This window comes from Grampus griseus (assembly GCF_964374135.1).
Source record: "Grampus griseus genome assembly, chromosome: 8".
NCBI lineage: Eukaryota > Metazoa > Chordata > Mammalia > Artiodactyla > Delphinidae > Grampus > Grampus griseus.
Genome location: NC_139002.1, coordinates 13,223,264 through 13,237,029, shown reverse-complemented (window position 1 = coordinate 13,237,029; position 13,766 = coordinate 13,223,264). Strand labels below are relative to the sequence as shown.

Below are 13,766 nucleotides of genomic sequence, written 5' to 3'. Positions count from 1 at the left end.
GGAAATCCTAGGAATTTGAAAGATGTGTTGAATGATTTTTTATTGAGGCACAGTTGATTTATAATATTATATTAGTTTCAGCATACAACACAGTGATTCAAAAATTTTATACATTATACTTCATTTGTTATTATAAAATATTGGCTATTTCCCTGTGCTGTACAATATATCCTTGTAGCTTGATTATTTTATACATAGTAGTTTGTACCTCTTAATCCTCTACCCCTATCTTGTCCCTCCCACCTTTCCTCTCCCCACTGGTAACCACTAGTTTGTTCTCTTTGTCTGTGAGTCTGTTTCTGTTTTGTTATATTCATTCGTTTTATTTTTTAGATTCTAAATATAAAAGATAACATGCAGTATTCATCTTCCTCTGTCTGACTTATTTCACTAAGCATAATACCCTCCAGGCCCATCCATGTTGTTGCAAATGACAAAATTTCATTCTTTTTTATGGCTAATATTCCATTGTATACATATACCACTTCTTCTTTATCCGTTCATCTGTTGATGGACATTTAGGTTGCTTCCATATCATGGCAATTGTAAATAATGCTGCTATGAACATTGGGGAATTTGAATGAACATTGGAGAATTTTTGAATTAGTGTTTTCATTTTCTTTGGATATATACCTAGTGGTGGAATTGCTGGATCATATGGTAGTTCTATTTGTAGTTTTTGGAGGAATCTCCATACTGTTGTCCACAGTGGCTGCACCAATTTACGTTCCCACCAACAGCATACAAGGGTTCCCTTTTCTCTACATCCTCACCAAAATTTGTTATTTATGGTCTTTGATGATAGCCATTCTGACAGGCATGAGGTGATATCTCATCGTGGTTTTGATTTGCATTTCTCTAATGATTAGCAATGTCAAGCATCCTTTTCATGTGCCTGTTGGCCATCTTTATGTCTTCTTTGGAAAAATGTCTATTCAGTACTTCTTCCCAGGTTTTAATTGAGTTGCTTGATTTTTTTTTATATTGAGTTGTATGAGCTGTTTATATATTTTGGATATTGACCCCTTATTGGTCATATCATTTGCAAATATCTTCTCCCATAGGAGAAGATATTCTCTGTAGGCTGTCTTTTTGTTTTGTCGATGGTTTTGTTTGCTGCACAAAAGCTTTTTAAGTTAATTAGGTCTTGTTTATTTTATTTAATTTAATTTTTTTAAATTTTATTTTGCCTTATGAGACAGATCCATCCAAAAACTATTGCTACAATTTATGTTAAAGAGTGTTCTTCCTATGTTTTCTTCTAGGAGTTTTATGGTTTCTGGGCTTACATTTAGGTCTTTAATCCATTTTGAATTTATTTTTGTATATGGTGTGAAAAAAAATGTTCTAATTTCATTCTTTTACAAGTAGCTGTCCAGCTTTTCCAGTACCACTTATTGAAGAGACTGCCTTTTCCCCATTGTATATTCGTGCCTCTTTTTTGTAAATTAATTGACCATAGTGTGTGCATTTATTTCTGGGTTCTATATTCGGTTCCATTGATCTATGTGTCTGTTTTTGTACCATTACCATACTGTTTTGATTACTGTATCTTTGTAATATAGTCTGAAGTCAGGGAGCGTGATACCTTCAGCTCTGTTCTTTCTCTCAAGATTGTTTTGGCTATTCGGGTCTTTTGTGTTTCCGTACAAATTTCCATACAACAAATAATTTTATTTCTTCTAGTCCTGTGAATAATGCCATTGGTATTTTGATAGTGATTGCATTGAGTCTAGAGATTGCCTTGGTCATTTTAGCAATATTAATTCTTCTAACCCATGAACATGGTGTGTCTTTCCATCTGTTTGTGTCATCTTCAGTTTCCTTCATCAGTTCTGAGTACATGTCTTTTACCTCCTTAGTTAGATTTATTCCGAGGTATTTTATTCTTTTTGATGTGATTTTAAATGGGATTGTTTTAATTTCTCCTTCTGATAGTTCATTGTTAGTGTATAGAAGTGCAACAGATTTCTGTATATTAATTTTGTATCCTGAAACTTTACTGAATTCATGGATGAGCTCTAGTAGTTTCTTGGTAGTGTGTTTAGGATGTTCTATGTATGGTATAATGTCATCTGCAAACAGTGACGACAGTTTTCCTTCTTCTTTTCTGATTTGGATAGCTCTTATTTCTTTCTTGTCTGGTAGCTGTGGCTAGAACTTCCCATACTATGTTGCATAAAAGTGGGCATCCTTGTCTTGTTCCTAATCTTAGAGGAAATGCCTTCAGTTTTTCACCATTGAATATGATGTTAGCTGTAGACTTGTTCTATATGGCATTTATTATGTTGAGGTATGTTCCCTCTATATTCACTTTGTGGAGAGTCTTTGTAGAAGGATGTTGTTGACTTTTGTCAAAAGCCTTTTCTGCATCTATTGAGATGGTCATATAATTTTTTATTCTTTAATTTGTTAATGTGGTATATCACGCAGATTGATCGGTGAATACTGAACCATCCTTGCAGCCCTGGAATAAATCCCACTTGATCACGGTACATGATATTTTTAATGTATTGTTGGATTCAGTTTGCTAATATTTTGTTGAGGATTTTTGCATCTATGTTCATCAGTAATGCTGGCCTGTAATTTTCTTTATTTGTGATATCTTTGTCAAGTACTCTTTAAGGGCAAGTAGAGATGTATAAAATACAAAATCTCTATTCAAAAATGAAACCAATAAGTATCTATCCAAAACTGAAATAAAGGGTTTGGAGATGTAAGAAATATATTTCAGTGACTGAAAATCCACTTATTTGGGAAACTTCCTCAGAAAATCCTAGAAATTTGAAAGAAGTGTTGAATTTTAAATCAGATAACTTGAGTTCAAATCAGAGCTTTCCTGCTCGCCAGCCATGTACCTTGGATACACCATTTACCTTTCATGAACCTTGTTTTCCTCAACAGTAAAACAGGAATAGCATCGATTGCCTTTTCAATCTCATGGGAATATTCTGAAAATAGACCAAACTGATATGTTTGAAGGTACTTTGTAAGCTGTAGAACATCATGGAAAGGTATAAGTGAGGTCTGTAGGCCACAGACCTACAGGTGTTGCCTGCTGGTAGACAATGACTCAAGATGCGGCAGAAGAAGGACATGGATTCCCAGTTATTGCTAAAAAAAATACACACACATACACAACACACGCACACACAGAATACACATATCTGCATATATGTGTGTTTATTTAGAAAATGTGCCCCTAAACCTCTCAAGACTTCCCTTTCACCAGGTAAAGGAGGGAACTGTAACTAACTTGAATACCTCATAAACTAAGAACTTCCATACAGACTAATGAAATTTTGAGTGCTTACTATTTTTAATATTAATTTTAAATTAAGATTAATCTTAATTTTTTCTAATTTAAAATGAATAATTACCTTTAAAAATTTGAACACTGCGGAAATATTTGACTTAGAAAGTGAATACCTTCTGAAACCCCAAATACCCTCCACTCTATCTCTTATTAGCAGTTGGATTATGTCCTTTCAGAATTTTTTCTGTGTTAGTTCTTTCAGTCCTGCAGGCATTCAACAGAGAATTCCTGAAATAGTCCTTTGTTATAAAGGATAAACCTTTAGGGGTGGAAATACATTTTCTATCCTAAAAACTTCCCATTCTGTCTCCTCTTCTCCGTTCTTACTGTTTTGGCCTTAGGCATGTCCTCGTCAGTTCTTTACCTAGACTATTGCAATAAACAGCTTTTGTAACTAGCTGTCCCACTTACAGTTGTCCTCTCTTGAAATCCATATTCCACACAGCTGTTAACATAATCGAACTAAACAAAACTCTCGCGTGTCCCTGCCCTTTACTTGAGTTACACTTTGCCCCCGAGTCCAGCCTTGACTCCTTTGTGTGACCCACAGGACCTCTGTCATCAGGCCCTGGCTGTTTGCCCAGGCCTCTCCCACCCCACGCTGCTGTGACGCTGAATAGCTTGTCGCTCCTGAACATGAAGCCCTGTTTCACCATCTGTGACTGTGTACCAGCTGCTCCCATTTCCTGGCATGCCCTGCTTTATCTTCTCCTGGTGAAACTGTCTTTGTCCTTCAGGGCTCCTCAGAGGCTTCACTTCTCTTCCGTGGAGACTTCCTACCTCATTCCCCTTTCTCTAGCTATCCTCTGCCCTGACAAAGCAAATCACAACCTTTCCATGTGACCACGGTACCGCCTTCCCATTGCTGTAAGTACTGCACTCTAGGTAATTGCTTTTTTACTTGCTGTCTCCTAATTAATCTGGAAGGTCCTATTCACCTTTGTGTCCCAGTTCCTCTTGGTATACAATGGGTGTATACCAAATATTTATTGAGCTAAACTGGGAAGGGGACCTTTATGGGGCAGGAAAACCTCTGTTTAAAGCATGCCACATGGAGGACTGTCTACTCCAACTGCTGTTGGAGCAGACCCGGTGTCAGAGGGCCACAGAGGTGCCTCGTTTTATTTGGGGTACAAGAAGAATACAAGAGATAAGGGCCTCAGCCTTACTTAGAAGACTGTTCTCAAATATGAATCTTACCAGGGAAAAGCCTTTTACGTGCATTTATAGCCAACACTCAGGCTTTCAGAGACAGGCTTCCGGGTCACAGGCAGTTCCCCAGGGGATGCCGAAGAGAATCTCATTCAGACTTGTTGAAAGTTTGCTTCCGATAACTATGTCGGCCTCACATCCATGTAAAAGTCCCAGGCTACACTTGTGGATGGAAACGTTTACACCAACTGTGCACCACACGTGCAAACAGCATGGCACATGGGGAGGCAGAGGTCAACAAGCTCATTTTTACGTGGGAAATTCTGGGTGGCAACCCAGTGGGGCCGCCTTACAGAGTGGTATAGGCAAAAGAGGGCCTGGAAGCCAAAGACCCAAATAGAAAGTCAGGCTCTGCTTTTCCTGGCTGTGTGATGGACATATTAATTCCTCCTACTCTTGGTTCCTACATCTGTATAAATGGTTGGATAAGATTTTTTCCCTCGTTGAATCATCATGAAGAATAAATGATGGTACTTTTGAAGTGCTTTTTAATTTCTAAAATGCTTTAAAAATATTCCTTTTTCCCTTTCTCGAACTGATGCTCTTGGAGCTAATCTGTATAGCGCTTCATAGTCACAGGTTGGTGTGTATGCATGCATGTGTGTGCACGTGTGCCTGTGTGTCCGGGACGAGCAAGGCATCTGTCCTTCCTTTCATTAGTCCCCTTTGGGCCCCAGAGTAAAATGTACACTGGTGTGAGGATTTCATGGCATGGCTGAGCCTTGCCTTTCCCCTCTCTACCTCTCTTCCTCATGATGAGGGAGGAAAAGAGCAAATATCAATCCCCTGGAGTTAATTCATCCATGTGAGAGTCAAGGGAATACAGAATGCTCGTTCTCAAGCCAAGTGTATTAGGTTACACATCAAGTAGATGTGTGCTTTATCTGTGTCTAAACCTTACCCTGTGTAGTAAGGGAGAACTCTGAATCGGGACTGAGATTAAATCTTATTAGAGCAATGGGATTAGGGTTACTACTGAGTTACTTGAGGAGCCAGAACAGGCAACAGCATCAGAGTGATAGAAATAGAAGATAGAGCCATGCTGCAGTGCAGCGGAATGGACCAAATACTGGGTGGAGAGTTAGGAGACCAGTCCTCAGGGGCCCTGCCTTAGTCTCCAGGCCTGGCTTGCCTGCAGCTCTAGCTGTGTTGCCCTGAGCAGGTGATTTCTCCTCTCTGGACATCAGGAGTCACAGCTGTAAAATGAGCCAGTTGAACCCGGTGATATCTACATTTCCTTCCAGTTCTGATGGAGAAGGAAGGGAATCAACACTTGTTGAATGTCTTGCATGCCCCCGACACAGTCCGCGCTAAGCTACCTTGAAGAGTCTATGATTCTATCGCACATGGTAGCCAGGTTTATGTGGAAGAACTATGGAATCAAATAGACGTGGATTGACATCCCAGATCTATTATTTACCAGCAGTGTAACTTTCAGCCAGTTTCTTCACTTTTCCAAGCCTCAGTCTTTTCATCTGCAAAATGGGTCTAATGACACAATAAACACACTTGTAGGCTCACAAGTCAATGCTCACTCTCTCTTCTATACATTCCAAATTTCTTAAGTAGATTCCATCTCATCTATTTTCCTTTTGTGGAGGCATAATCTAGGCCTACATGGATGAGTGAAGTAAATAAATATTAGATCATGCAGGGTTTTAGAGGCAGGGACAGAGCCAGAAGTCAGGTCTCCTGGTTGATTCTGAACCTTGTACTTGTTTCCTGGATGTCTTTTTCTTTTTTTTTTTTTTTTCCATTCCCTGCTCTAAAAAGGATTACAGAGTCTTCCCATGATAGGCAACCCAATGTATGCAAAAGAACCCAGTGTGATGACACCCAGCACTCACACACAAGATGATTCCCAAGAAGAGCCACTGGCAAACAGTTCTCAGAGTCTGATTCTGAGACCGTGCTCAGCATTTCTTACCCCACCCCACCTCCTGCCATTCCACTTCTTGCGGGGCAGAACTGCCATCTATGTGGGCGAATCAACAGTTCTGTGTGGCGCTCCTTCCCAGCCAAAGAACCAGAGAAGGTAGCTCTGTGCCCTTGTCCAACAGGTAGGAAACCAGGAAAACCAGAAGACTCTGACTCAAGACAGATCAGGGTTGGGAATTCCCTGGCTGTCCAGTGGTTAGGACTCGGTGCTTTCACAGCTGGGGCCCGGGGTTCAATCCCTGGTCAGGGAAGTAAGATCCTGCAAGCTGCATGGCGTGGCCAAAAAAAAAAAAGATCTGGGTCAAAAAAGAGAACTTGCATCAATCCAGCTCCTCACTGGAAGCAGACGCTGCTGGCATCTCCCGAGGGCTGGGAAGTGGTACAATGGTTAAAGTTGTTCAAGTCCTGGGCACCAAAAATATCTGGGAGGATGTGTCCTCAAAGAGAACACAGCTCCTTCCTAGAGTTTTAAAACTTGAATGCACGGACCTATATGCCAGAGGGAGAAGAAAATGTTTATGGGCTTAAAATGATGGGTTTTTTTCAGATATGTGTCAGCACTAGCAGTGCTGTGCCCTAAGAACTGAAGCCAAAGCATTAAACAACATGACTGATAAGCTTTTTGCCTTTCCAGAGGAGGTACAAGCAGGAAAAACAAGGATGCCTCTTTGGAAAGCTTCTTTTCGGGAGGGAACAACTCTAAGTGGCTCCAGCCTCCTAAGAAACCGTATGTTTATTAAAGGGCCCCATGTCTCCTCACTTCCATCACTCTTTTGTCTAGAAGTTCGATGCTTTCCAGGAGAAGATCCCAATGTGCATGGGCAAAGGTGTGCCTAGGCTGGTCTGTCGTAGGTCTGACTAGAGACCAGGGACTGGATGAGGCCATCTCCCCAGGTAATTCAGGGTAGCATCCAAAGAGGCAGGAGCCTTGGACTCATAGGGAGCGGCCAGGAGCCATGGAGAAAGGAGAGTCCCCCAAGCAAAAATACAGCCAGCATCTCTTAGGGGGCTCTCAGCCTTGTTCATCTGAGATAAGTTACCAGCCTGCCCTACTCTACCGCTTGGAATATATTTTTAGGATCTTTTCATGAGCAAAACGTTTGTCAACCCTTTTATAGATCAGTTACGAAACAGAAACTCTTCCTCACTGCTAGGGAGACGTATAGAAGGGGGGAAGAAAGAAAAAAAATCTTGCCTGTAATTGAAGGCAGGTTGGGAGATGTTCACGCTTTGAAATTCTCCTTCTTGTGAAATGTTTATGAAACACTTTCCACAAACGAGTTATGCAACTGGCACTACAGCTTTGATCATTTTCATCACCAGTGATATATTCATTAATGTTGAGTTGTTTCCCCCCCAAGAGAGAGCCACGTGAAATGTCCCGGAGAGGGGGCTAAGGCTAAGTACTCCAGCCCCATTGCATGACCCCAAACAGATGGTTAATAAGGAGGTCCAAGTGTAGGTCTGGGCCAGAACATCACCTATGGTCTGTTCTCTCTCCCATCCCCGAGATGTTTGTAGTATTGTTTTGTAGATAGAGTGCCTGGGGAGGGTCAGAGGACCATTGTCTTGTAGCGGTTAGCCAGTGTCTTGTCCTGTAACTTTACACGCATCTCTGAAGCACTCCTGGTCTCTGTGAGATGGGAAGATAAATACTCATCCCCACACTTCCTGGCTGGGCGGTGAAGCCAAGTAAGGAATGTATGAAGGGTTTCCAGTTCCTCAGAAGGGGCTCTCTCTTCCCAGAATGAGGCTATTTCTTTCTAAAGCAGGTGATGTCGGGGAGTTCGCTGGGATTAGAAAAGATAGTCACCCACGATACCTTTCTACCTCCCGGGTCACTGCCCAAGACTCAGTGTAACACCTTTGCACAGCCCAGCGGGTGGAGAAGATCCTGAACTAACAAGCCATGTCTAACATCTGGACGGGATGACCGATGGCTGTGAGCAGGCAGAGGCCTCTGTGGTGGCCCACATCCCCAGGGACTAGTCCATCCCAAACAGGGCCTGGAGAAATATTTCACTTGCGTGAGAAGAAGCTCCAAAGGGACCCTGGAGACAATCTTCACGGTTCCAGACAGGCTGTGGGTTTGGTTGGGTTTTCACAAGTACGGGGGAAATTGGGTCTTCATCCAATTTGCCTCCGGTTCTCACATTAGAAGTCAATGAGATCCAACAGAAGTCTGTCTCGTTTTCCCAATCCACGGCCAACACCCAGTTGCCTGGAAAGGCTCCAATCTTTTCCATTCGACAGCTGTGAAAGGGCTTTTTGGATTTGGAAGGGACTTGATTTCTTATTGTCTTAGCTAGCCCCTGAACTCTCAGAGAATCGTCGGAGAAGTGTGCCGGGGTCGGGAGGGCAGGCAGAGTTGCCGCTGTATCTTCTTCTCCTCCTGGTACAGCTCTACTCTTTCTGAGACCCACCGACCAAAGTGGAGATTTTAGAATTTGTCACAGGAGAAGTGGTCTGCTTCACTGTCTTTCAGATTGGTTTGTTTAGGATTGTCTCCTTTGGGGTTTACCGTCAGCAGCTCACACACAAGGGGTAATGAATTATGAAAAATGAAAGAGTAAGAGGTTAATAAAGCAAGAACTGAGAAGAGGAACACACAGAGTTGTCAAAACGCCCCAGGCTAACACCCAGAGGGATTTATTTTTGCTATCAGACACTTCATTTTCAGAAGTGGGAGGTCGGCAGTGCCCCTAAAAGAGTTTGGAGGGCAATTGATCCAGGAAGCAGATGAAAGAGTGAGTTTTCTTTCATGATGGTGCTGGTTTCTGAAATTAAGTGTTGCAGGAAGACCTGGCACTGATTCTAACAGATAGCACCCAGGTTGGAGGCAAAGCACATGTTTTCAAGCTGTGTCATAGCTGCACCCCCTTATCTCCCCGTTGCACATAATGAGTCTATAAAGGAACCCTGCCACTTGCCTCTGAGCTGGAGCCGCGCCAAGCTGCCTGCGGTGGTTCCACCAGTGTGCTTTGAGCTCCAATTTTCCATGTTCTCCCTCCGTCCCCCTCCATCCTGCCTCACCTATCCCCACTCGGGATGAGGGACGTCCAGGAGAAGGAGGGGGTTGCAGAAGGGAGATGTGGGGAAGGGAGGCTTCCCTTAAGTAAAATCTCCCCTCTGAGCAAAGCTTAAGATTGGTGGTGGTTTGAAATAAGTAGTTTACCATCTATTTTGAGCTTTTTAAAACCTGCTAACAAATGTTTCCCCGGAATCTAGGATGTGAAAACTCTAATTTCTGGGGGAAGAACTAGGACAGCAAGCTTCTTAGATGGAGATACCAAGTGTGGGTGGGGAGAGCTGAAGGGCACTGGGGGTAGGGATGGCGGCTGTCCTGGAGATCACTCCTGGGGGGCAATGCCTTTGGAGTTTTCCTGATGTCTAACTCTCTGCCCCCATTGTGCTACTTCCTGACACTCTCCCTTCCTCTTCTTTGCTTCCAAGACTCCAGAATAGCCTCCTTAAGTGAGAGAAGAGAGGAGTGATTTGTAAAGACTGTCCCTAAAAGAAGCATCCTCTTACCAATTTGGGCGCAACTAGGACTTCCTAGTGCTGTTTAGATCTGCTTTATCTAAGAACACTACAGCAACGTGGACTAGCCAGATTCTGCCAAATACACCACGGAATTGGAATTTTATAATTCCATTCTAGGACTGAAAGAAAAATGATGTCGAATCATACAACAGATGGGGAAACCAAGTCTCATAGATATGAAATGATTGCTCAAGGTTTATCGTCAGTTAGAGTCAGAGTTAGGACTGGAAACAAGTTCTAGCTCCCTGTTTGATGTCTTCCTCGCTGTATCCCGCTGAAGGATGGAGAGGTGGATTCTGATTATGTCTTTTATTCAATTAGCATGCATTCAGTTCCCACTATGTACAAGGCACCATATTTAGGATGTGAGCTCCCTCCTCAGTCTCTGTCACTCAACAAGGTCTTCCTAACTCTCCAACCAAAGGGAACTCTTGGTTGAGTAATCCAGAGCACCATTCTTCCACAGCGATTAAACACAAGTAGAGCCGTTAGTCTGAACCTTTACCTTGGGTTAAACTAATACAGAAAAGGTTCCAGGATGTCAGTGATATTCCCTGTATAGACCATGAAAATGCTTTAAGCCAGGGTCGCTATGGCCAGGAGGTTCCATCAGAGGGTCGCCCAATGCCTTTTATAAGGTATGGTCTAGATCCCAAGCTCCCTGCCATATTATATGAATCCAAAGTCACTTGCATACTCCCTACCCAACGCCCCCATCCCCACGATGGACTTCCTGAAACGCTGCAAGAGGGTACAGTAAGCCCCCTACATACAAATGAGTTCCATTCTGAGAGCGTATTCTTAAGTCCAATTTGTTCACAAGTCCAACCAAGAGAGCCTAGGTGCCCAACTAACACAATCGGCTATATAGTACTGTACTGTAATAGGTTTATAATACTTTTCACACAAATAATACATAACAAACAAACACAAAAAATAAAGCAAACATTTTTAATCTTACAGTACAGTACCTTGAAAAGTACAGTAGTACAGTACAACTGCTGGCATACAGGGGCTAGCATCAAGTGAACAGACAAGAAGAGTTACTGACTGGAGGAGGGAGAGGAGGTGGGAGACGGTAGAGCTGACGGATCGTCAGCAATAAGAGACGGAGGACAAGCTGCAATGTCACTCACGCCTGACAGTGATGGCACAGGTTCTGGTTCCTTGCTGGAACCAGATGCATGTTCGCATCTCTGAAAGTCTGCAACTTGAAGGTTCGTATGTAGGGGACTTACCGTAGTTGTTCTCAGGGTGGGAAGAGGGGTGGGCACAAGTAGTGCTTCCTGCCCTGCCCGAAGGGTGGTGGAGGCTGGAGAGAGTTTGCACACCACCACAGTCCCCTCAGGCTGCAACCAGTGATTGTGAAGGAGACATGTCCCCGCCTGTAGGGAGACAGGCAAGGACTGTCACCTAAGCCACATGGGTGAAGAGGCCAGCTGCAAAGGTAGCTCAGCACGCAGAGGGCAGACAAGTGTGGAAAACAAGGGGGCACGGAGGGGAAACTGGCTCCCAGACATTGGGATTTCGTGGACCAGGAAAATAAAAAAACATAATATAAAGGAGATTGGTCAAGGGTTGCCAATTTTTTTTTTTTTAATTTGTGAAAGTGGGGAGTTTTTAAAATACCATTTAGGATCACCATCATTTCCTAAAAGAAATTCTAACATACCACCCCCCCAAGAAAAAAGAACATCACCTTGGAATCTAAAAGAAATGTCTAAAGTCACTACAAAAATTCCTCGTCTTTTGGCATTTCAGTGAGGAAGAGCATATATTGCACTATGTACCAGCACATGCCCCGGAATGGTGTTCGGGAACGATCAATCCAGGTGGATTCCGCATCTCGAGGATGGTTACTCCAGAGAGACTCTCACCTCTGTCCCTTACCAGCTGCCCCGGCCCGAAGGGCTCACGCAGGCAGGAAAGTCAAGCTGCAGCCCAGTAGACGCTGAGCTAGTTCTTTGACTCTCCAGGCTTGTCACTTATCTCCTGCCGCGGTCTTCTCTAAGTTTCTACTTCTGTCTGCCTGGGGAGGCCCAGAACTGATGCTGTCCCCGCTGCCTCCACTTACAGATTAAAACCGAGGACCTCAGTGACTCCCTGCAGCAGACCCTCTCTCATCGGCCATGCCACCTGAGTCAAGGACCTGCCATGATACCTGGAAACCAAATGTCTGGGGTAAATGGCAGCCCGAGTCGGGAAGCCCTGATCCTCTCAGAGGGCCAGTGAGTTTAAGTCAAGCCTCCTGCAAAATGCTTCACCTCTAGATCTGGCTCTCAGTGAATGCAGATTGGGCTAAAAAAAATGCCCTGCAGGGAAACTTGGAGGCCTGCATTGGGAGGGGGGCTGGGTTACAGAAAAATCCTCTGAAAGATGCAGCCTGACTAATTATGGGAAGAAGGAGGTCTCCACCTCTCCGGAAGAAAAAGCAGTCAATCTTGCCAAAACAATGGAGCTAACCCCTACAATGGGGTTAGCTAGCCCCTAACAATGGGGCTGGGGTCTGCCAGCCGTATTCAGGGGAGCCCCATGATGACAGCTGCTGCTGTGGTTACAGAGCATCTCCGTCCCCAGTAAGCCCATTCTCCTCCCCCAAGGTTTTGTCATACTAGAAGGAATAAAGAGGCACCTGAAATAGTAACGACAAATGTCTGAGAAGGCGGGTGTCCACGCGGCAAGCCCCTTTCTCGATCTGGATTCCCAGGGGAGGAAAGAGCCGACCCTTCCCTGGAAATATTTAAGACTAGAGCGTGCATTTATTCCTTCACTTCTTTATTCAGCAAGGGTTTACCAAGTCTTTCCTTTGTGCACAGACCTAAGCTCAGTCCTGTGGGGTCACAGAACCCTGGAGGTCTAGGTCACAGAGGACTCCCAGATCCCCCAGGTATTGGGAAGTAGTATTTCCCTTTTGGGGGCTATTGGGAGGAACTCAGGGGAAATGGACTTTCTGTTTAATCAAAGTGGTTTTATTAAGAACGAATAAGGTGCCTCTTCCTCCAGGAAAGGTTCAGGACCAGGAAATGGCCAAGACAAAAGCGGCTTTTAGCATATCAAGTGGCGTGAGATTTTTTTAAAAAAAATTAGAAAATTGGGATTGCATGTCATTTCTAGGATAAACCTCTGAGAGATGGGTAATACCCACAGTCTGTGCCCTCGGGGCGTTACCAGTCTAGCTGGGAGACCTTTCTGATACACAAAAAAGTTAAATAACAAGGCAAGGTTTAAGCAAGGCACAGCTCGGCTCAGTGCAGGGGTGTAACAACACCATCATTAATGGGGTAGCTGCTATGTGTCAGACACAGGGATACAGAGGCATAGGGCAAGGTCCCTACGGAGACCCACAGGACAGATGGGCGGCGGGCAGTTGGAGCCCACACTTGCAGCTTGTAAATTCTGTGATGCCTGTATCTCCCTGCACAGGACATGGCTTCCCTCCACCCGCTCCAGCAGCTTGTTCTGGTTCCCGGACACCTACAGTCTGTCTCCCAGTTCCTGCTATCTCAGTCCCAGCCTGGGCAGCAAGGTGAGAAACCCTGGGGGCTTCTACATAGATGAGTGTGCTAAGGATCTGCTTCTGCCTGCTGGGACCCAAGTGTGGGGCGTGGCTGACTGGCTCACCCTCTAGTAGTAAGAGCGGCTTGTCCACCTCAGGGCCCGAGGAAGCGACCTGGTGTGGCCCTCCAGGTTGAGTCTCCTTTTCTGCTTCCCCCTCCCATCGTCCTCAATTTCATGGCCAGTTGAGACCGAAGGCGCA

General features: G+C 44.2%; 1 protein-coding gene across 1 annotated transcript in view; it reads left to right on the top strand.

Annotated features, from left to right (window-relative positions):
• POU2F3 (POU class 2 homeobox 3) overlaps positions 1–13,766 on the top strand; it is a gene marked incomplete at both ends in the record, with an annotated part of 78,898 nt that overhangs the window by 48,457 nt on the left and 16,675 nt on the right. The window contains 2 exons of the mRNA XM_082660915.1: positions 12,086–12,190; positions 13,433–13,535. Coding sequence (XP_082517041.1) covers positions 12,086–12,190; positions 13,433–13,535 — 208 coding nt within the window. The remainder of the gene's footprint in view (positions 1–12,085; positions 12,191–13,432; positions 13,536–13,766) is intronic.